The 24574-nt window shown below is 40.0% G+C and overlaps 1 protein-coding gene across 1 annotated transcript in view; it reads right to left on the reverse strand.

Annotated features, from left to right (window-relative positions):
- The window catches only part of LOC149250304 (urea-proton symporter DUR3-like), a 423880-nt gene extending 402345 nt beyond the window's left edge, over window positions 1–21535 (reverse strand). Inside the window, exon 1 of the mRNA XM_089456425.1 lies at window positions 21080–21535. Within this exon, the coding sequence (XP_089312551.1) occupies window positions 21080–21256 (177 nt within the window). The 5' untranslated portion in view covers window positions 21257–21535. The remainder of the gene's footprint in view (window positions 1–21079) is intronic.
- Window positions 21536–24574: the final 3039 nt, after the last annotated feature.

The raw sequence follows: 24574 nt of genomic DNA on the forward strand, positions 1-24574 counted from the left end.
TTCAACGCAAAAGACACTAGTTTGATTTCTTTCCCAATGGCACTATGCACTTCAAAATGAATTTTGAGAGACAACAACACTGAGCAAACAAAAGCAAAAAATCACCCAATGCAGATCACAACCAAAACCCAAAACCCTAGAAAAGTTCTCCAAATCAAGAGGAAAACAAAAACTTGAAAAACTAGGTGATTGAAGTCCAACAAGGTGGGATAAGAACCAAGCAAAAGGAAAATTCTCGCGAAAGTAAAGTCAAGCAACAAAGAAATCTTTGTGAGCAAGCAACTAAACAAGGCCAATCCAGTGAAAACAGGATGGTGAAACCAGGTCACGAGACACAAAAACAAGGTCTGCTCAACAAAACTCCCCGAATTAAGTTCTTCAGTATTCAAACAATGAAAAACAAATGATAGACCAGATGAGAAGAACAAGGGATAGCCAAACCAACAAGCCCAGGAGGAGAGATTGAACAAATTCAATTTTTCAGGTATCAGCGCGGGTGGCGCTCAGCAACTGTGCGCTGATAGGAAACCACACGTAGCAACTGTGCGCTGTCAGCGCGGAAGGACACGGGATTACCGCGCTGGTTCGATTTCAGAACCGTCGCGACTGTTTAACGAGAAAGCGCGATGACTGCGAGACTCAAGAAACAGGGAAGTGATGCCAGCGCAACTGTTTTAAATAAAAACGCGCTGAGGCTAAAAAACACACAGAATCAAGCAAAAAGCTCCCAAACCAGAGCAAGGGTTTCTTTAACAATTAAAACACTTCCCAGATTAACCCAGAAAATTTGAAAAACAATAGACTAATCCCCAAACTTCAAAAGAGAGTAATCAAACAAACTCAAAACAAGTGAATGAAGAGGGATAAAGGCTGGACTCCCCAGCGGAGTCGCCAAATTGTTACGGAGGTAAATCCTCTCTGCGGACAAAGACGATCCCTACTAGCCCACAACGGGTCTAGTAACAATCACACAATGCTACCACGCAGGTTCCTAATTGCAATTAAAAGAGAGGTAAAGAAGACCTACTTGGGTTCCAACGCTTATGTTTGATGAAGAAGCCCTGTCCTCACTCCTTCGCTTTGGCTGGTCACAATCCTTCACGATCCTGGTGAACGGATACCTGCACACACGAAGAGAGATCCAAATACAAGCGTGAAATCTAATAAAAGCAACTATACATCAGTCAGAAAGGATGTAATTCACATTGACCATCATGAGACAAATGAGAATGGAACCATAATAGTAGTCATCTATTATTAATGATAAATACAGAGAAGAGTACAACCAAATGTTCTGACGTCGGAACCTTCTCAGGAGGGTTCAGCCAGCAAGTCTCTCAAGCATTCACCTTTGGAGATGGTTTTCCCAAGACAAACTCTCTCTCACACAAGTCACACTATGCAATCTTCCTCAAGCTTTACAACAACTCACACTTGTCACACCAACTACCTATCAAAATGCACACTAGCAGCAGTTCAAGCTCTACAAACTCCACACAATCCAAACTAGCTGCTCATGGCAAAGGTAGAGGTTTAAATAAGAAGAGGAGCCTCCATAGAGGATAAGAGGATGAGCTCAACTCCGAGGAAGAAGGGGCAAATGACGAACAAACATGCCATAGAAGGGAGGGCGATACTCACAAGGCCAACAACCAGGTCTGGAGGCATCTGGAAGGTTGGCTGTTAGAACAAATTCGCCCAAACAGGATCAGCGCGGGTACATAACTGGACTTTTGCGCTGACGTCGCAAGACTATAACAGGGAAGTCCGTGTCAGCGCGGCTTAGTACAAGCAGAGCGTGCGCTGTTCATGAAATTCGACCAGCGCGGGAAACCCGTGTGCTTCCGCGCTGGCAGCGCATCAAATACACTATAAGCCGCCGGTCAGCGCAGGTATTTTAATAACAGTCGCGCTGGTAAAACAAACTTTGGCAAAGTGGGTCATTTGGCCATTTCAGAGGGCATGGGCTTGATTATTTGGAAACCCAGACACAGCAGAGAGACTGACATGGAGATAGTGACAAATTACTGCGTAACATTTAGTTTTAAATTTTAATTATTTCTTAGGCAACAACTTCAATGGTAATTGAAAAAATCAAAATCCTTTAATGTCATGGAAAAATGAATCAAAGGGTTAAAAAAATTAAAATTTTATTGGGCCATAGGCCACATAAAAAATTTTAACGTGAAAGCAAATCCCTTTAATTTATTTCTTTAGTCACAAAAATTAGATTTTTTATGATTTTTTAAAGCTTTTAATTTTTAGAAATTTTTAAATGTTCAGGATTTTTTTAAGATTTGTTTTAGATTTTGACTTTTGAAATTTTATATTTTTTAATCAAAATCATAAATCATAAATCAAACAAAAAAAAAAAAAAATGAAATGAAATGGAATAAAAAAGGGTGAAAACAAAATCATTTTTTTTTAAATGAATCTAACTAAAAAATTTGATTTTATGAAAACGTATATCTAAAAAACCTAACCGAAACATAACACATAGAATTTAAAAGGGGAACTAACTAAAACCTAAACCATTAATATACAAAAAAAGAACCTAAGATTATCTAACCTAACCCAATGTACATGAAAGAAAATCGAATGTATATAAAACCCAACCTAACCCTAGCCCGCATACATACAATGAAATAAAAGAAAACGTGAAATGAAAAGTGGATGCTTGGATTTGTTTGTTGTTTGCAGGTTCGGACGGCGAAAGGAAGAAGTCGAGACAGGGATGAGGTCGTTGATAGGGAAAGAAGGTAGGGAAATATGTGGATATGGGTTGCGGATGGATGGAGAAAGGCAACGACAGAAGGAGCGCTGCGTACAAAGGGCAGCAAGGAAGGGTTTTGGAGTAGCGAGGGAGAAAGGCAGCGAATTTGAGGGCGAGGGCGAGGGCAACGTAGGGAGCTGGTTGCGTGAGGGAAAAGCTGACAGAATGAGGGATGGCGTAGGCTTGACGAAATGCGTGAAAGGGTTGGAGGATTGTTGTGGCTAGGGGAAAAGCAGCAAGGTTGCAAAAACGCATGGAAGGTTGGAGCAATGGCAGCAGTGCAAAGGTAGACTGCGAGGGTTCTCGGGCTTCAAGCAGGTTGACGATAGTTTGAGGGAGAGCAAACGCTGGTGAGATGAGCTGCGATGAAGGAGAATGTCGTAGAGTGAAAGAGAGGGTTGCGGAATGGCAACGTTTGGAGGAGCCGTGGACTGGACAGAAAACATAGGAATAAACCCAAGTTTTTCCAGATTTAAAAAAAAAATTAAAACCCAAACTCAGAAAATAATTTCGAAATTTTCCAGAAAACAACAATGAAAGCGAATTCGAAATTTTCTGCTTAGGAAACCCCAGGCAGCAAAGAAACTGTAGCCCAAGAACCAAAGAGAAATTTCCAGATTAATATCTTACACCTTTGCTTAAGATTTACCAGTAAAACCCTTAAAAAATTTTAGATCAAAATTTAAATTTGAACCCTGGACTACAAAATGTCTGAATAATATCCCTAGAAAATGATTGTTGATGAACCCCAGAGATCCAAATCTTACCCTCTAGGGCCTAGATCTGGACTCTGCACAGTTTTTTGCTTCAGATCTGTAGCTTCCAGACAACAAGAAACACCCAAACGATATATACAATGACCCAAAAAAATAAAACCCAGAAAACCCAAGTCAAAAAACTGAAAATAATCACAGATCTATGTACATGAATGGCAGATCTATCAGATTTAGGGAGTATGAATCCAACTCCGCTCCCAGATCTATCAATTTAGCACAAAAAAAAATTATTTTTTTGGAATTTTAAAGGAGGTATTGAGCTCAAACCCCTTCATGCATCACCCATAAAAAATATCTTATGATAAGCTCGGGATCAAATTAAGCTGGGCTCTTTAGAAAACACGGATCGGGAGTTGGCTAGTTCAACCGAAAACTTCCCGGAATGCCCGATGATCTGAAAATCAAGACTTTCCTGCACAACTCAATTCAAACATCAACATAGAGCGAGAAAACGATAATAAAATTCAGATAAATAGAGATACCTGCTATTATATTCAAAACTTAAATTATCATTAAAACCCCACCAACTGAGCAAGATACTTGTACTCAAATTGCTCTTCAGAAAGCTATGATCAATGGCTAAAAAGAAATCTATGCATGAAAATGACGCATCTTACAGTATTTCCACGAAAAGTAACACTAGCAAAAAATTTACCCCAAAGTCTTTCTTTACTGCTCATGAAAATATTACAAGAGAGATTTTCACTTAGTACACGATCCAGAGATCGGATGATACTGACGTACAAAGGACCTCCTATTTAAAGATAAATCCTCCAATGGCTAGTTTGAGTGATCCTCGTCAAAGCAATCTTGACTGTTGATGAGGATTAAAATTTCTTTTAATCTCATCCGTCGAAATTTTAAATTATTGAGGAAATTCAAATTTTTGCATTTTAATTAATTCAAAAAATAATTTTTTTGAATTAATTTCCTCAAAATTTTGACTTTGACTTAACCCAGGGACCAACGGCTTAAAATTTAGCAAAATAATTAATATAACTCCCCGGACCGCTTAAACTTTAATATTTTAAGGACCAACGAATTTTGCTTTTGGAGAATTTAAATTTACCTAGGACTTAGAATTAATCAAATTTTTGGCTTAGGATTTTTAATTAATTTTGGCCAGAAAATTTAATTAATTAACCTATGAGGGGATATATTATTTTTCCAACTCTCAGGACACTTTACATCATGATTTTCACATTTTTTACATCTCAAAGGGGAAAACCCATCTAAAAAGGACCCTCACAGACTACCCAGTTCTGCGACACAAATATAAACTAGCAGATCAAGCAATTTGTAAGAAAATAACCTAACCAAATAGTTAAGATTATTCCCAAATCACTTTTACATAGACTCGATCTAGAACACTAGGATTCCCTAAGATCCTAATGACAAAATCCATTCCGGCTTCGGGGTAAGGCTGAAGGAAAACTCTACTGACCATCCAAGAATGGATCGGTGAGACAAAAAACCTTCCGGAATGTAGATCGTCACCAGAAAAGTAGGTTTACCTAGGTGATTACATACACGACATGGATCTGCTGAGATTATTTACATTATACGCATGCGGATTGGGTTTACATTATAAGATGATGATCAAGCTGATGATGATAGTTGGACGGCACGAACACATCGATCAGGCGCTATCCCTTTTGTGAAAAAAAGGGGGTGTACTGTTATGGGTCGTTGACACGTAGTGGTCAACAGGTTGCACTAATAACAATAATGGGTTACATTAGTAGTATAGTTGTTGAAGTTTTTAAGTTTACTTAGTTTAGAAACCCTCATGCACTTTTTCTGATTTATTCCTACCTACTTGTTATTTTTCTTTAACAAGTTATTTACAAAGTTTTCAAATAAGTTTTCTACAAATTTGCAGCTATCTAAGGGTTTTAATATTATACAGTTGATCTGGATTTAAACATGAACGCAACAAATCATAGATATAACCATAAATACAAAGATGCAGTAGAAATAACACTTCATTTCATTAATATCAAATACTGAAATATGCTTACAAAGAGAATTGAAATAAGACTAGCTCGAGCGTTAGTAGCTTATCTCTGAGAAGAGATGTGGCGGCTACATGCCTCCGAACTGTGTTACAATGAGGCTTAAAGGCCTATTTATTATTGAGAAACAATGGAAAACCCTAAACATCCAAAAACCTAACCCTAGGAGATGAAGCACCAAAACTGTGGGCCCCGTTTGGGTAAATTGGTACATCAACTTCCCGGGGTCGTAACTTTGGCATACGATCTCCGTTTGACTATCATAATACCTCGTTTCAAAGATCTCGAAGAGTAGGCCGAAAACAGAGGCATTTCCGGTCTCTTCGTTTTCCCTAAAAACGTCGTTTAGGGCCTCAAAACGGCTCTGGAAGTTCAAGACCTGAAAAACTGCCAAAAATAGTAAATTGTGCTACAATTAAGGAAACCAAAAAACTGAAAGAGACAGTGTTGGGGGTCCAAGTGGAATAGACAGGTGGCCACCAATATCCACCTGGATCATTCCTCCCCCTTAAGAAGCAATGGTCCCCATTGCGTTGAGTTCCTCCATGAGATGAGGAAACTTCTGCTGAACTTGGTCCCTGGTGAGCCACTTGCCCTGGTGAAGGAGTTGGCCTGCTTTGACAACTCGATATAGTTGGATCCTTTGCTGTTAAGTGTTCTTGATCTGCGTGTCCATGATCCGATCAGTTGTGGCTTGTTCCATGCAATCTGGATTTAACTCTATAGGTGTGAGTTGTTCTACAATGTCTGATGTGTCTAGCAATGGTGGGAAGTATGGTCGAAGGCGGTCCACATTGAACACTGGGTGCAGGCCAAGGAATGGGGGAATGTTGAGCTCAAATGCATTGTCTCCCACCACCTTGGTAATGGTGTAAGGACCATATCGGAGTGGTTTGAGTTTCTGATAGGCTCCGGTAAGGCGTTCCTTTTGCAAATGCAACCAGACTTTGTCGCCCACCTGAAACTTGTGTGGCACCCGATGTTGATCATGTCGTTGCTTTTACTTGGCATTTGATTTCTCCAGAATGTCATGGACTTGCTGGCAGATATGTTGGATGTGCTCAATGAAGTTATTTGCCTTATTGGTTTCGGATTGGACATGAGTCGAATCTGCATGAGTAGCTGCAAATGGCATGGCCACATCAATGGGACATAGTGGCTGGAATCCCAAGCCCACCTAAAAAGGGTCGTGCACAGCCCAGTTATAGCTGTGCTAGACATAGGGGAGGCTCTCATCCCATGTGCGTGGATGCTTTGAGTTGTACATGCGCAGAATGTGTACGATCATCCTGTTGACGACCTTTGTCTGGCCATCAGTTTGGGGATGGAAAGTTGTGGACTTAGTGAGCTTGGTGTCCAGCATCGACCAGAGATTGGACCAAAATGTACTGAGGAACCTGCTGTCCCGATCTGAGATGATAGACTGTGGGATCCCAAAGTGTACCCACACTCGTTCAAAGAAGAGTTTAGCAGTGGCTTTCGTTGTGATATTCTTCTTGCAGGCCGCCATAATGGCCATCTTCGAGAATCTGTCGACGACTACAAAAACATAGTCGTTGCCATGCTTAGTAGAAGGAAGGCCCGACATGTAATCCATGGAGATGGATTCCCAAGGTCGACTAGGGGTAGGCAGCAGAGTATAGAGGCCTTGCTTCTTGATGGTCGGTTTGGCAATGGCGCAGGCAATGCAGGATCTGATGTACTTCCCAACATCCTGTCGAAGATTCGGCCAATAGAAATACTTCTGCAGTACTGCCACCATTTTCTCGACCCCAAAATGCCCAGCAGCCTGACTGTAGTGTGCTTCCCAAATCATCTTGGTGTGCTCTCTTGAAGGAACACAAAGGTGTCCCAGGTGGCATAATAGGGCATCCTGGAGGTGAAAATCTGGAACTTGCTGACCCTCCAAGAGCATCTAGTATGTGTGGCCGAATTCTGGGTCGCTTTTGTAGAGAAGTGGCCAATCAGAAGTCTCGTGCCCACAAGAGTTAAGCATGGTGGTTAACGCCATGATCGGTGGTCAGCTGAGGCAATCTGCAACATTATTGGTGCTGCCCTTCTTATACTTGATATTCAAATGGAATTGTTGCAGGTATGTGGACCACTTCTAATGGAGATCATTTTGCAACTTCCCTTGTGTCTGTATGAACTGCAGGGGCCGGTGGTCTGTGTGGATGATCGTTTCCTTCCCCAAAATGTAATGCTTCCATTATCGGCAGGCCTGCACAATGGAATACATCTCTTTGTCATAAGTGGGATACTTCCGGACTGTGTCTGAAAGTGTCTCACTGTGATATGCCACTAGATGCCCCTGTTGAGTAAGGACTGCCCCAATAGCATAGTCAAAGGCATCTGTCTCAATCTCAAATGGTTGTTGCAATTCTAGTAATGTGAGCACTGGTGCAGAGCAGAGGCGATGTTTCAACTCTATGAATGCCTTCTGTTGAGATTCAGACCAAAATAATTTTGCTTTCGCTCCTCCTTTGGTGACTTGACTCAAGGGCCAAGTGATATGAGAGAATCCCAACATGAACCTGCGGTAGAAATTGGCAAGACCCAGAAAGCTGCGGAGCTCTGTCGAAGTGGTTAAGGCTGGCCAATCCCGGATGACTTGGATCTTGGCTGGATCCACATGCACCTCGCGTTCATCAATAATGTATCCCAGATACTGAACCTGGGTCATGCCAAAAGTTCATTTCTCCAAATTGGCACATAGCTTGTGTTGCCGCAGTGTTCGAAGAACCTGTCAGATGTGGTAGAGGTGCTCTTCACAACTCTGGCTAAAGATCAGGATGTCATCCAAGTATACCACTACAAATGAGTTGGTGAATGGCCGCAAGATGTCATCCATCAACCTCATGAAGGTTGCAAGAGCATTTGTCAACCTGAAAGGCATAACCAACCATTCAAAAAGGCCCTCCTTGGCTTTGAAGGCAATCTTCCACACATCGGAGGGTTCAATTGGTACCTGGTGATATCCTGACTTCAAGTCGATCTTGCAAAAATATTTTGCCCCCTTCAGTTGGTCTAGAAGGTCATCAATCCGTGGGATCAAGTACCTATTCTAGACAATGATCTTGTTCAACACCCGATAGTCAATACAGAGTCTCCAAGTCCCATCTTTCTTCTGTACCAACACGATCGGGCTCCCACAGGGTCATGAACTCGGCCAGATGTGACCTTTCTGCAGCATCTCCTGAATTTGCCTCTTGATTTCGTCATTCTCCAGAACGGAGCGCCGATAGATTGATCCATTGGACAGCGGCGCACCTGGGGTCAGATTGATGGAGTGCTTGACCTGATAGTGCAGAGGCACCCCTACGGGGGAGGTGAAGATGTCCTCGTACTCCTCCACAACCTTGTCCATCTGTTGTTGTCGTGCGAAGGGGCCTTGTCTAGAGGTCGTGGCCACTGTCTTCTTCTTTCCCTGAGGGCGTATCATCAGGAAAACAAATTTCCCGATTTTGGAAATGAGCTTACTGCATTATTTTGTAGTAACCAAAGAGATGGCGGTAGGCGGTGCTACCTCCGGTATCCTGTACAACTTATTTCCCAAAGTAACAATAACAGCACGAGGCCTTGACTCATACACAGAATGTCGCTTCCATAAGTATGGTTGGCCTAATAACACATCATAAACATCAAGGGGAGCAACGTCACATAACACGTCATCCGTGAAGGGCTTGATGCTGTATGGAAGGCGACACTGCTGGCTCACACGAAGATCCCGTCCTTGGTGAAGCCACCCAATGGTGTACGGTTGTGGATGTGCTGTGGTTGGTAAGCCCAATTGCTTCACGACCTCTGCCAAAATTAGGTTCTTTTGGCTCCCGCTGTCGACAATGAACTGTAGCGGGGAACCCTTTACCCACATCTAAGAGTGGAAGCGGCGCTCCTCCTCCTCTAGACCTTCGGGTTCCTCCTTCTGGATCTTCGTGGTGGCAACGATGGCGTTGGGCTTCGCATCGATAATCTGCTTCCCTTTGTCATTCCCTTGTCGGGTTCTGACTCAGAGTCAGAACATGCATTTGATTCCGAAGCCTTTAGCTCGGCCACCAATGACTGCTTGGCCCGACACTCACTTGTGTTGTGAGTGGAGCTCTTATGGAACTCACACCACTTTCTCGTGTCCTTCTTCGGCTTCGCGGTGTTGTTCTTTGCTTGCGACTTTGGCGGGTTGTCCTGGGCCGCCCCACCTTGGCTTTGTCCTTTGTTCTGCGGTTTGGGGGTACCTTTCCCTTGCTTCGGATTCACAGATCCAAAGTCTCGCTTCTTCTGTTTAAACTTTTTCTCAATCTTGACGGCATATCAGTATGCCATGTCAAGCGAGGAGATGTTCAGGAACTCCATCTCGTCCTGGATGTACCTGTGTAGGCAGCCGCAGTACTTGAGAACCAAATGGTTCTCAGAATCCTTGATACCCAACTTCGTGCGAAGGGTATGAAAAACATTGGTAAACTCCGGTACATCTTGGTCCCTTCCCTATCGCAGCGTTGTCCACTTTATGTATTTATCCTCATAGCTCTCGACAGGGTAGTACTACTCCTTGATGGCATCCCGGAACAAGTTCCAAGTGGGTGCAGCTGAAAACAGTGAGTTTGTACTTTCATCCTTCTGCTCACAGTAGGTTTCCCACCAGTCCTTGATGTGGGGGGCTGCTTTGAGAAGTGCAAAAGTGATCTTTTCCCGGCTGGAAAAATCATGAACGGAAAAATATCCTTCTAGCAGATTTAACCATTTATCTACAGCGTCTGCATCTATCTGACCCTCAAATATGGGAATGTCAAAGTTAACTTGTACCTTAAAGGGTGTGGCGCTTCCAGAGTAGTTACCGGAAGTAGATGCGTCGCCCTTGGGTAGCCGCTGAAGGATCTGGACAAAATTGTCCATCATCGCGTTCCTTTGTCGCTCGAGGGCTTCTTCGAGCAAGATTTTGATAGGATCTCCTGCCCCCTCGTCTTTATTTTCATCCACCATGGGAGGCCGTCGGGATTTGCGAGGCTGGTCTTGCAAAGGTTCGACCAGTTCAAGCCCTAAATCCTTATATCCTGACCTCGTTGGGGACATGCAAAGAAAAATAGAGAAAGAGCAGACCGCTCTGATACCACTGATCTGTGTTGAAGTTTCTAAGTCTACCAGATAGAAACCCTCCATGCACTTTATCTGATTTATTCATACCCACTTGTTCTGTTACTTAACAAGTTATTTACAATGTAAATACTGAAAATAAACACTAGTGCATGCTCAACATATTACAAATCAACAACTGAAGGAAACAAAAACAATCACACCAAATAACACCGTTGTTTTTGGACCAATGTCCTCGGAAAAACCCAATGTGGGAAAACCGGTGCAACTATCTGAGGGTTTTCTTATTAAGCAATATCAGAGTACAATCTGGGTGCCAAAACCGGCCTACCCAACAAAGAATTTCCTTTGCAGTAATACCTCTCAGTTTGAGACAAATTTCCCAGCTGAAACCCCAGATAATCCTTCCGGCAGCTCCTCAGCTCCAATCTGCCCTAGAAACCCCAGCGTCTACCTTTCTGGACTACGTCAACCCCTCTCTACCCAGCGTTGGCCCTGCGTCACCTTGAATGGGTCTGCGTCAGCCTTAGGAGGCCCTGCGTCAGCCTTCTGGCCCTCTGTGTCAGCAACGCTGGCCTCTCTGAAGCTCTGCACAGCTCCCAACTACCTCTGCGTGGCCCTACATGAGCCCTGGCTGCTACTACGTCACTCTCTCTGGCTCCTGCGCTGCTCTCCTGGCGCTATCTTTGCCTCTAAGTCTCTCTGTACTCAATGCCCCTCAGCTGCAACTCCGATCACTGATTCTATCTCTCTTAGCAAACTCTGTTCTAGAGAATAGAATGACTGATCACTCTGGTGTATTCTCCAAGTGACCCTCAAGCCCCCTCTTATACTTTTCTCGTTGACATATCAACGACCGAGATTAAGTCCCTAACCAACGATTAAGATTAAATCTGGCTTGATCCATGTCTTTTGGACGATTCTAACACAGTTTCGTATTAATCCACATTAATATTTTAATTTCCCTAAGTTTAGACTTAGGGACTCCATTAAAAATATTAATTATTTTAATATCTCTTGAACTATTTAGAATCTGCCCAAACCCTTTCTAGGTATTGGAGATCTCATGTGCCCCAACCTCTCCACCAAATTTCGTGGCTAGAGCACATCTGATGCTACCCCAAATCAACAGGAACACAACAAATCACAGATGTAACCATAATACAAAGATGCAGTAGAAATAACACTTCATTTCATTAATATCAAATATTAAAATATGCTTACAAACAGAATGGAAATAAGACTAGCTCGGGCAATGGCAGCTTATCTCTGAGAAGAGATGTGGCGGCTACATGCTTCCGAACTGTGTTACAATGAGGCTCAAAGGCCTATTTATTATTGAGAAACAATGGAAAACCCTAAACATCAAAAAGCCTAACCCTAGGAGATGAAGCGCCAAAACTATGGGCCCCGTTTGGGTAAATTGGTACATCAACTTCCCGGGGTCGTAACTTTGGCATACGATCTCTGTTTGGCTATCATAATACCTCGTTTCGAAGATCTCAAAGAGAAGGCCAAAAACAAACAGGCAAGCTAGTTTGGGGTGTTTGCGGTCTCTCTGTTTTCCCTAAAAACATCGTTTAGGGCCTCAAAACAACTCTGGAAATTCAAGACCCGAAAAACTGCCAAAAATAGTAAACTATGCTACAATTAAGGAAACCAAAAAACTGAAAGAGACAATGTTGGGGGTCCAAATGGAATAGGCAGGTGGCCACCAATATCCACCTGGATCAGCAGTAGTAAATCTGAGTACAAAACTACGGATGCTCAAATCTAGCAATCCATACAAATAAATCACTGACAATAAACCTAGTGAGAAAAATCTCATTCCCACTGGCGATTCGACACTGACCTTGGCTCAAGTTGAGTTGCTCTCTGCTGCCTCTGTGCAGTCCTTGTGTCAGCCTATGCAGTACTACGTCCCACAACTCGGAACTACTTCCCTCTCGCTATCTGATCAGTTGTTGTCTGGAAGATGGACCCTTCTGGCCTCCAGACTCTCTCTCTGGCTTCTGGCACTGAATCACTGCTTCTCCCCAACAAAATACGAAATCCCCTCTGAAGCACTGCATTGCCTCTTTGTGGCACTCACAGCGTCTCTGCAATGGACTCACCGAAACAAGGAAATCTCCCTCCGGCCTTACTATCCCTGCCCCTCTCTCACTGCTTCAAGCTCACTAGCTCTCTCTCTGACAACTCAACGCTTCTACTCTGGAAATCGATCTGCCAGTGAAATCGAACTGCTGGTGTCTCAAGTGTGTTCTCCAAGCCCCATCAAATTTCTTCTTATAATCTCTCATTGAGACATCAACAACCAAGATTAAAACATAATCGATGGCTAAGATTAACTAGAACTCGATCCATGTCTTCTTCTAGAAGATTCTCACCACGACTTAATTAATACCCTTTAATTAATCAAATTTCCTAAGTTTAGACTTACGAAACATTAAAAAACGACTAATTATTTTAATTAAGTCGTCTCTAGGTGGAATTTCCAGAAACGATTTATTTTCCCTTATTTTCTATTACATGACTATGACTTGAAACTTCATTATGAGGGATGTTTTATCTTTGGCCAGACCTAAGTTTTGATATTTGGACATGCTTGTGCAGGCTATGGTGGCGGTCCCCTCCTCTTTTGTATTAAAACCTGCATTATTTTCTTATAATTATAGTTTAAAAGAATCTTTAATTCAGAAATATACATTGGCCTCCTATGAACTGAAAATCCTTTGCACAACTTTAAAGAAACCAAAAGAAAGATGTGCAAGAATAAAACTAATTTTAGGATTGCCAAAATTTAGGCATCAATTCATCATTAAAACTAAACACACACAAGGAAATAAGTTGTCAATTTATTCTTTGCACTTTGCTTAGAGATTCATCCATATAAAATGGAAACTTGGATGAAAACATAACACAAATAGATATCCTAGGCTTATTGTTGATTTGGGGAAGCATCAGATGTGCTCTAGCCACGAAATTTGGTGGAGAGGTTGGGGCACATGAGATCTCCAATACCCAGAAAGGATTTGGGCAGATTCTAAATAGATCAGGAGATATTAAAATAATTAATATTTTTAATGGAGTCCCTAAGTCTAAACTTGGGGAAAATAAAATATTAATGTGTATTAATATGAATCTGTGTTAGAATGGTGCAAAAGACATGGATCAAGCTAGATCTAATCTTAGCCGTTGATTAGGGACTTAATCTCGGCTGTTGAGATGTCAATAGGAAAAGTATAAGAGGAGGCTTGAGGGTCACTTGGAGAATACACCAGAGTGATCAATCATTCTATTCTCTAGAGCAGGGTTTGCTAGGAAAGATAAAATTAATGATCGGAAAGCAGCTGAGGGACATTGAGTATAGAGAGACAGAGAGGCAAAGATAGTGTCGGGATAGCAGCAGAGCAGCCAAAGAGAGTGATGCAGGAGTAGCCAGTGCTCACACAGGGCCACGCAGAGGCAGCTAAGTGTTGCGCAGAGCACCAGAGATGCTAGCGTAGCTGACGCAGAGGCTCAGAGAGCTGATGCAGGTCCTCCTGGGGCTGACGCAGGCCAAGATAGGCTGACGCGGGTCTAGCGCTAGGCTAGGAGAGGCTGATGCAGTCCATATTGGGTAGATGCTGGGGTTTCTGGGGTAGATTGGTGCTGAGTAGCTGCTGGAAGGATTATCTGGGGTTTCAGCCAGTAGATTTGTCAGAAACGGAGAGGTATTACTGCTAAGGAAATTCTCTGTTGGGTAGGCCAGTTTCGGAACCCAGATTGTACTCTGATATTACTTAATAAGAAAACCCTCAGATAGTTGCACCGGTTTTCCCACGTTAGGTTTTTCCGGGGACATTAGTCCAAAAATAATGGTGTCATATGGTGTGTTTGTTTCTGTGTCTTTTTAGTTGCTGATCTGTAATATGTTGAGCATGCACTAGTGTTTATTTTTAGTATTTACATTGTAAATAACTTGTTAAGGAAAATAACAAGTAGGTAGAAATAAATCAAATAAAGTGCATGGAGGGTTTATAACTAAGTAAACTTAGAAACTTCAACATGGTATCAGAGCGAGATTTCAGATCACAAGAGGACTAAAGGACATCAGCGAAGCGGAGCAATAGCAACAAAAAACAGTTGTCCCGAGGTGACAGAAGTTGTTTCTAGCAGAGCAGCAACAAGGAAGGGTGACGTAGTGCCTGTGTCATCAAGGGTGAGCCGAGAAGAGGCAACGCAGAGGCGAAGGAAGGCAAGAGAAGCCTCACGCAGTAGCTGGGAGGGCTGACGCAATTGGCTGAGGAGGCCGCGTTGCGGTGCCAGGATTGCACAGAGCCTAGGAACTCTCACCTTCAGGTTGTTGGGGTTTAGAAGGCTGAGGGAATATTGCAGAGTGGAGCTGGTGAGGTACTGTAGTCAGAACAGTGCCTGACAAAGCAAGACCAGAGGAGTTGTTACCGAGGGTTTCTAGCCGTGGAACCCTGATTAGTGGTGCGGTTGCACAAGACGATCAGAGTAGGGGGCATCTCGACAGCGGCAGAAGGATTTCCAGGAAGGAAATTAGGACTCAAAGGGAGTCCAGAAGAGAACTTCCAGACGAGAAGTAGAGGCTCAGAGGAGTCGAACAGAGAACTTTCAGATGGGAAGTAGACTCGGCAGGAGTCGAACAGAGAACTTCCAAGCGGGAAGTAGAGGGACTCGGAGGAGTCGACAAGAAGAGCAGAGAGATGGCCATGAATGGGCTGAGGGATCAAGACATGTTGGAAAAGGCATCCAACTTTGTCATCTGGAAGGCCAGGATCCTTTCTGTTCTGTGTGCCATTAGTGCACACGCACCACTTAAGCGGAAGTGGGGAGACATCGAGCTATAGTCAAGAGGAATACAGGCGATGAGGGGCAGGATCCTCGAGGTACCCAGCCTCTTGGATTAGACCTTGCTACGGGAGCCTCGTCGAGGAGTATCAGGACTAGCTGAGTGGGTAGAGACGGATGTGGATGGAGCGGCAGAGAGAGCTACAGTGCGGGAGTCCCGCGACAACGCAAGGCTAGCAGGCTACAGCAATGTGAGAGGCACAAGAGTGTTGAACCAGTGCAGGATGGCACAGAGAGGTGTGCAACGATGCGAGATGCAGGGAGTTGTTGCAACAGCGCAGAGGTCAGAGAGGGAGCACTTGTCAGGGACAAAGGGAGCTTCAACATCAGTGGGTGTCTCTAGCCCAATAGGGAGGTTAGATTGGGAGATTAGTTACTTACTTCTCAGTAACTGAGTTGCAGTGCAGTATTGGGAAGCACAATGCAACAGATGAGAGGAGGTGCAGTGCAGATGCAGTGCTGGGAGAAAGAACCAGTAGCAACACAAATGCAGCGAGAGCTGTCGTACAGATGTAGTAGTGGCAGTGGCAGAACCATGGGCAGCAGTACAGGATGTAGCAGTGCAGAGGATGTCGGGCAGGAAGGCCTAGCATCAGCACAGGTACGGATGTCGGATGATTAGAGTAATACTCAGTGAGGAGTATTATTAGAGCACAGTCCTCGCTAAGAGGGAGTGTTGATTTGGGGTAGCATCGGATGTGCTCTAGCCACGAAATTTGGTGGATAGGTTGGGGCACATGAGATCTCCAACACCCAGAAAGGGTTTTGACAGATTCTAAACAGATCAGGAGATATTAAAATAATTAATATTTTTAATGGAGTCCCTAAGTCTAAACTTAGGGAAAATAAAATATTAATGTGTATTAATTTGAATTTGTGTTAGAATGGTCCAAAAGACATGGATCAAGCCAAATCTAATCTTGGCCGTTGATTAGGGACTTAATCTCGGCCGTTGAGATGTAAACAGGAAAAGTATAAGAGGAGGCTTGAGGGTCACTTGGAGAATACACCAGAGTGATTAGTCATTCTATTTTCTAGAGCGGGGTTTGCTAAGAGAGATAGAATTAGTGATCGGAAAGTAGCTGAGGGGCATTGAGTATAGAGAGACAGATTGGCAGAGATAGTGTTGGGAAAGTAGCAGAGCAGCCAGAGAGAGTGACGCAGGAGCAGCGAGTGCTCACGCAGGGCCATGCAGAGGCAGCTAAGTGCTGCGCAGAGCACCAGAGAGGCCAGCGTAGCTGACGCAGAGGCTTAGAGAGCTGACACAGGGCCTCCTGGGGCTGACGCAGGCCAAGATAGGCTGACGCAGGGCCAGCGCTGGGCTAGGAGAGGCTGACGCAGTCCAGATTGGGCAGACGTTGGGGTTTCTGGGGCAAATTGGTGCTAAGTAGCTGCCGGAAGGATTATCTGGGGTTTCAGCTAGTAGATTTGTCAGAAATTGAGAGGTATTACTGCTAAGGAAATTCTCTGTTGGGTAGGCCAGTTTCGGCACCCAAATTGTACTCTGATATTGCTTAATAAGAAAACCCTCAGATAGCTGCATTGGTTTTCCCACATTGGGTTTTTCCAAGGACATTAGTCCAAAAATAATGGTGTCATATGGTGTGTTTGTTTCTATTTCTTTTTAGTTGTTGATCTGTAATATGTTGAGCATGCACTAGTGTTTATTTTTAGTATTTACATTGTAAATAACTTGTTAAGGAAAATAACAAGTAGGTAGAAATAAATCAACTAAAGTGCATGGAGGGTTTCTAACTAAGTAAACTTAGAAACTTCAACGCTTATCATCAACAAATAAATTGTTGAATCTAAGATAATAAAAAATTGTTGGTTATCTACTTTTACATTGATTTTTTATAATGACAACATGCAATAAATTCTTTCTACATGGATTCTATAATATTCCTTTTTCTAATTTCCCTTATGGTGTGGTCAATATAGACTTCCAGCGTTGGTGGCAGCCAAGTTACAAGAGTGAAATAACCCTTTCCGGTGTGAAGGAAGAAAAAATATGCTATTTGTGGTATTTTCTTGTGGTATTTTCCCATGCTATTTCCCTGTGGAATTTGCTCATGGTATTTGTCTTTCTTTTTCTACTTTCTGGCCTGGAGGCTTTAATAATCCCTTTTTGATGTAAAAAGTGACTTAAAAATAATTTAAATTAAAAGACTCACTTAAATAAAATAAATAGAAGGGAAAGATTCTAAAAGAAGAATAAAAAAATAAAAAAAATAATGGCTTCTAGAAGATTGGAGTGAGTTCCATCAAGCCTTTAAAAGGGAGGCAGAGCAAGGAATTTGGATTATCCTGGATTTGTTTGTCATATTGTGTAATTTGTAGAGAACTTGGCATGGTCAGTTCCATCTTGATCTCAAGACGAAACCCCCATGGTGATATCTCCTTGGTGGATCCATCCAGGGTTCACAAGTGTGCTTCAATGTTTCAGTTTAGCAATTTGATGAGTAGTCGTGCATGCCATTGGCAAGGGCTTCATTGTTAATTGTATTGGCATGTATTGTTTTTCCAGCTATTAATAAAATAAAGTGGCTGCATTTTCTAGATTATTTTAATTTTTATGTTTCATGTTTTTGGTTGCATGCACTTGTTTTAATTCCGGTAACTGGTAAAATTGTTTTTTCTGTGAATGCATGTTATTTTTGGTTATTCTGATTCTGTAACAAGGGTTTGGAAATTATTGGGAAGTTTTCACTAAAATCCCAAAATGGAATATTACAGCTTCCAAGGCCCCGTAATAGTTGCTTGAAATACACTATATATAAACCACAACTACAAAGTTTTGGTCTTGCACAGCAACTGCTTCAAGTTTCCAACTAGACCATAGCCTGGCAGACTTTCCCATGTCCTCTTGTGTTTAGATAAATCATCAGATAGAAATAGCATAGAGAGTTCAGCAGATAGATTTATAATTCTATCAACTGGAATGTACATTACAAATAGCTCACAACTTTCTTAACATCTTCAAATCAAAATGGCTGAAATTGATACCCATACTATGCTTGGCCTGTAATGCAGGAGAGGACAACTTAATCCAAATGTTGTAGAGTTGTATAACTTCCAGGAGGGTATGGTCCATGACACTTGCAGTATTCAATCTCAAATACATTTTTTAGGGTTTGATCGCTTAGAGATTGTCGAACCAAAAAATTTGGCTTGACCGTAAAAGATGCATGGAATTGACTTAAAAATTACTAATGCATTTAGCCATTTTAGAGCACTAGGAATGTTGTTTGTTTACCACTACGGTCCTTTCCATGACACGATAGAATATAATTTCAAATTCCTAACATAAGGAAAGGGATACTAGTAAATGAGAGACGGAACAAGCACAAATTTCCAATTCATGTAATTTTGCTTCAGCATCCACAGATATGGTACGTGTTTAATAGGGAATTAGTAATTACTCATGAATTTGATACCATCATCCTTCACCTCCTTGCTTATGGACCTTTACTAAAACTTTCCCTGCCTTTGGGGCAGAGCAATTTTCTAAAACCTTTAAGCTCGATCATACTCGTACAGGACTATTACGATATTTCAAAAGAGATCTATGAACTACTAGATTCAATGCCAATGAAATAGAATGCTCAACAATTTAGAACATTTCTACATAACCTGTCTTTCCTAGTTGGGTATGCTAACAAAAAAGTACTTAGTAAATCTATCAAGTGATCCTAATCAATAATCATAAGAGTAGAAAGTTGCTCTTCCACAGTTGCATCACAGAGGATTCTCTACAAAGGTTTTTCCTGTCATAGTTTGCTTATGTGTTTTGTCTTGGTAGTTTCATGCAAAGACTTTTCTGCTTAAGAATGCCATAATTATCAAGTAATAAGAGGATACCAATGCATGCTTCTGTACTCAGTAGGTAAATAATTACTACAGACCTTACCCCATAACAGAATCTCTTAGGGAGTCTGTCCACATGCAGTCTAATGGTTGGGATGGGGCACTACCATGCAACAAATCCCAACGGTTATAAAGTCCTGCAACAATGTGTGTGTCATCCAAGTTTGATGGTTCCCCATATTGAAGTGGGGCGGAAACTCTGCAATAATGCAGAGTTGGGGTTCATAGTTCTCCATGGATCCAAAATAGCGTCTTCTGTTTTCCCTAACCCAAAAACAGCACTTCTTTGGGAGAAGATGAACAGTACACAAGGTCATCAAGTTATGGGAAACATTACAAAAACGTTCCATGTCACAACATGGAATGAAGAAAAACATTCCTTCTACAAGCATATATCATTTGCTCCATTGTGATGCATCTATTCATTCGATGAGATAAAGACAGTTTAGGGATAAATCATGGACTAGAAGCATTCACAAAGTTAAATCTACAATATGAATGTTGCTTCAAGAGTCCAATCAAATCATTGATTTACAAATCTACAATATGAATGTTGCTTCAAGAGTCCAATCAAATCATTGATTTACAGCGTACAGGAATACAGAGTTAAAACCATCCAGATTTATAATGATTAGCATTATATCTTGAAATGTTGCGACAATGGTTAATATAGCCTTTCAATTGCTCATAGAATTGCTAGCAGAGTGGTGGTTTACTTGTGAGGTTGGCAGAATGTCAAGCTGTCCACCAGGGTTCCACTCTCACGGTGATCTACCCACCTATATGGTATGAGCTTTAAAGGGTTGAGGCTGCATGCAAATAATGGGCCATACAGTTATCTATCAAACCTCTGGGAATATTTCTTTAAGCACTTACAGAAAAAAAAGTTTAATAATATCTTCTCTTTATAAAATTTGGTATTACGTTCTCAACAACAAAAGACTTCATATTTCATGTCTTATTTTATCAGGTCCTTTTTAGCAGGTATATTCTATTTCTAGCTAGAAGCAGTGTCTAAGGATACAGCTGCATAAGAACGATCTCCAAAAACATTTGGATGGTATTCTAGGGAAGCAGAAGAGGTAATTTCAAAAAGTAGAACTCCTACATGTCTCCAAGCTTCAACTAAGAAATATATATATATATATATATATAAGCTGAAAACGCTTAGGATCAAATGTAATTCCCTGCCTACTAGGTATCCACATTCTCAACATGGCTTCACTGGTCTGCATCGAACCCCTACCAATTTTCAATTGTTACAATTTTGCTCATAGCTTCCAACTCTAACACACACATAAGTTCCCCGATTTTGGAGATTTTCCATACAGACCTCTCCTGAGAAATTACTTAAATTCATTTAGTGGATTTCTACATTGTTTGATGCTGTATTAAGTTAAATAGCAGCTGGAGGAGCAATAATAGAGCTTCCAGTCGTGGGTATTCAGACTGTTTATTGATATTATTCAACTCGCTTTCATTGAAACAATCAATTACCAACATATCAAACGATTCAATGCGATGACCAAAGTCTGGGCGAACTAATATTTCATTACTTGGCTGACAGGTTTCAAAGCCGAATGGCTCACACAAATGTAATTTCAGGACATTTATTTGACCCAAATTCAGTCATTACTTTGAAACTACATTCTGTATAAAACATGAAGGAAAAATAGTGTAACAATCTATGAAACTGTGCGTACCAGAAACGAAGTGAAAACAGCGAAGAAGGCCCCAAAGCCAATAATAACAGAATATCCAACGCCCTGGTCGAGGATTGATTTGCCTTCGAAAAAACTGCTCTGTCTGATACACTGTCCACCTTCTGTAACATAATATTTTCCATTCAGCCCGGTTGGTGGGCAGGTCGCGGTATCCATTTGCTCAATAGTACGGTAACGAGTTTCAACAAAGATGCAAACTATTCTGCATGGTATTTAGAGCACAACCCATAATGTCCTTCCTTCAATCCAAGGGAACAATCTCAGGTTCGCAATCGAAATTCCAATTCCACGGGGTCTTGAATTCAACGCCAACTTGTAATCTTGACGTGTGAAGAGCTTCCTAACAAGACAAGAGGAGTCTTTGAGGAGGATTAGCTTCTATCATCTGAGATGATATGTGAAACTGCTAGATGGTCTCCAAAGAAAATTGGGAGGAAAGAATTGGTATATTCTTGGTAACAGTGAGGTAAAGATATAATATAACTGTGTTAAAAAGAAAGAATTTGCATTTTTTTAATCATCAACCAGTGGTAGAAAATAATATAAATCTTCAATTTGATAACACCTTTAAAATAACAATAAAAAGAACCTGAATAGGATTAGGCTATTATTTGTTATAGTTAGACTTTATAAAATGTGCAGAGTATGAATCGTTATTTGATAACAAAAAAACCTGAATAGATTATTATTTATTTAAGTATAAAGAATTTGAATAGATTATTATTTATTTACAAAGTTTTTGTATATTTTATTGAGTTAAAAGGTTTATTCTACAATTCAGTGTGAAGCAAAGAATCTATTTTATTGAACTAAAAGATTTATTCTACAATTCAGTGTGAAGCAAAGAATCTGAATAAATTATTATTTATTTACAAAATTTTATACAAGTCATTATACTAAAAGTTCATTTTACAATTCAGTGTATAGATGATGTGTAACTATATTTATCCATTTTAAAATAAAAATAAAATATTCTTTAAATTAAAAACAATATTAATTATAATAATAATATATATAAATAAAATATTTTGATATAAATTAATATTAACATACACTTAAAAATATATTAATAAAAAAATTAATTATTTGATCTTTATTAAAATAAATTTAATATAATTAAAATATAATAAATTTACATTAATTAAAATTCAATTAAACAATAAATCGCTTAAAAAACACTTTCTCACACAATAATTTTCACTCTCTGAACCTCCTATTTGAAGAATTGTTTTATTTTGAATGCATCGTAGTTACATTCAAAGAACAATGGCGGTAGATTCATGACACCGGCTATTTTGGAATGTACAAGGAATCTAGATTTGCAAGAATCTTTTTCCAATGGTAGTAAATGAAAGCTTGGAATATTTGTTTTCACTCTTAAAACCCAAACGCTCTGTTGTCTCAACCAAATAGTTTTTTTTTTTAATAGCTTACCATGTGGGCACCTTTGTTTTTGTAAACTTTTTGATTATATATATATATATCATTGTATACGTTCTCTCTAATTTATTGCATAAGAGATGTTGAAATGTGTTGATGTTGAATTGTTCTGTTTTATAAGTATTTTGGTTTGATAAATTATATATAAATTAATTAATAATTATATGTCTAGAGACTAGAAGAGATGTTGTCATGTAATTCATGATTTTTATAATTATAGTTTTTTCATATATTTTTATTTAATATAATTTTTTCCATATATTTTTATCTAATATAATCTGGAATAAATTTTCAAGCATAAGATTTCAATAAATTTTCCAGGAAAATTTTGGTTGAGCAGAAACCCAATGTAAAGCCTGGTAAATGCCACGCTTTACAAAGAAAATACCAGTGCTGGCAGACCATAGACAATCTAACTATGGAGGGCATTCGAGACAGTACAACCTCTGGAATATAAGAATTCAAGCAGTTACAACGTAACTCAAGGGATCCCTGTGTTGTTACTCGCAGACCCCATCAACTTCCATGACCAAGATGAAATTTGGACGGAAACCCAACTGTGAATACAGCGTCTAAAAACATTTGTGATGGAAAAAATCGGCGCAAGCCAATTGGAGATTTTGCAACCCTGCCTTCAACATCATTAGCATTTTCGAACTTCAAATTTCCACCCTACGCTACCTACAACTCAGAGTCGCGGTAAATATTATATTATTTTGGCCTCTGCTGATGACGGAAAGCAGCGAAGAAAGGCTGGCCGGGGAATCTAAACGGACCCACTGGAGGTGCTGGAGCTTAAATTTGGCCACCTTCTCGGCGGGAACCCACAGAAAACCTTCGCTAACGTTCGAATCCCTCCAATTTTTCAACATTGTTATTACATACAAATCATTACTGCAGACATGCCTTAAGTTGCGTTAAAATCATAGTTTGGTTGCCCAACATGCTGCATTTCCCGCTGTTTGCATTGAAATGATTTTTCATACATCTGGGAAAGTTCTACTGATCCAATGACGGTTTGTTTTCATATAATTTGTGATACAAATTTACTCATTCACATACGAGGACAAGATTTATGACATACCGTCTATATTTACTCAACATACTTCTAAAACCAATAATGTCGCTGGCTCTATACGACAACCTGGTGAAAATTGTGAGCTTGCCATACAAATTATTTCCGCCACAATGTGGATTATTATTATACTAGTGACGGCCTCAGTTTTTTCGTTTTTGAATCGGTATTAGTTTATGTTTGATGAAAAAAAGTATCAGGGTTATTTATAATTTAGAGTTAGAAATTTAATTTTTATTATTGTTTATTATTATTGAAATTTATTTATTTGTAAGATGATTGGTTGAAGTCTTATTATAGGGTGTTTAGTAACTTCTATTTCTATTAGTTACTAATTTTTTGTTTTTTGTTTTATGTTCATTTTATTTAACATTGTGATTTTTTTTTCCTTTTTCCTATTATTTCTATTTTCATAAATTATTATGTTTCACTATATTTTTATTCTATTAAAAACACATTTTAATAAATTTAATTATAGACAATCATATATATTAATAAAAATAAAATACACACATACATATACGCATTTTAATATAAACAATATTGTTAACAATATTATGGATCACAGAAGTCTAAATTCCTTAATAAACAATATTATTTAATTATATTTCTTAATTTTTGGTGATGATAATTCAATAATATAATATTTTATTAGTTGTTTTATTTTTGTGATGAAATTTTTGTTTTGTTATTTTTTTGTTTCATTAAATTATATTTAAGCTAAGTCGCACATACTAGGTACTAGCTATTATATAGACTTTGTTTAATTTTCAATTGTCTATAAAAAAATAAATAAAACTTTTCATGATTAAAAATGTTTAATTTTTTTATTAACATTTTTTTAAGATTTTTAATTTATTTTAAATAAAAAGTAATATCAAAATAGAACCTAATTGAAAAAATATCAACACAATCAACCAAGATCTTTAGAAAATGATAATCATAATCCACCCAGATCT

This window comes from Pinus tabuliformis, chromosome 7, assembly GCF_031772625.1.
Source record: "Pinus tabuliformis cultivar Carrire ecotype Pingquan chromosome 7, CPIR1, whole genome shotgun sequence".
NCBI lineage: Eukaryota > Viridiplantae > Streptophyta > Pinopsida > Pinales > Pinaceae > Pinus > Pinus tabuliformis.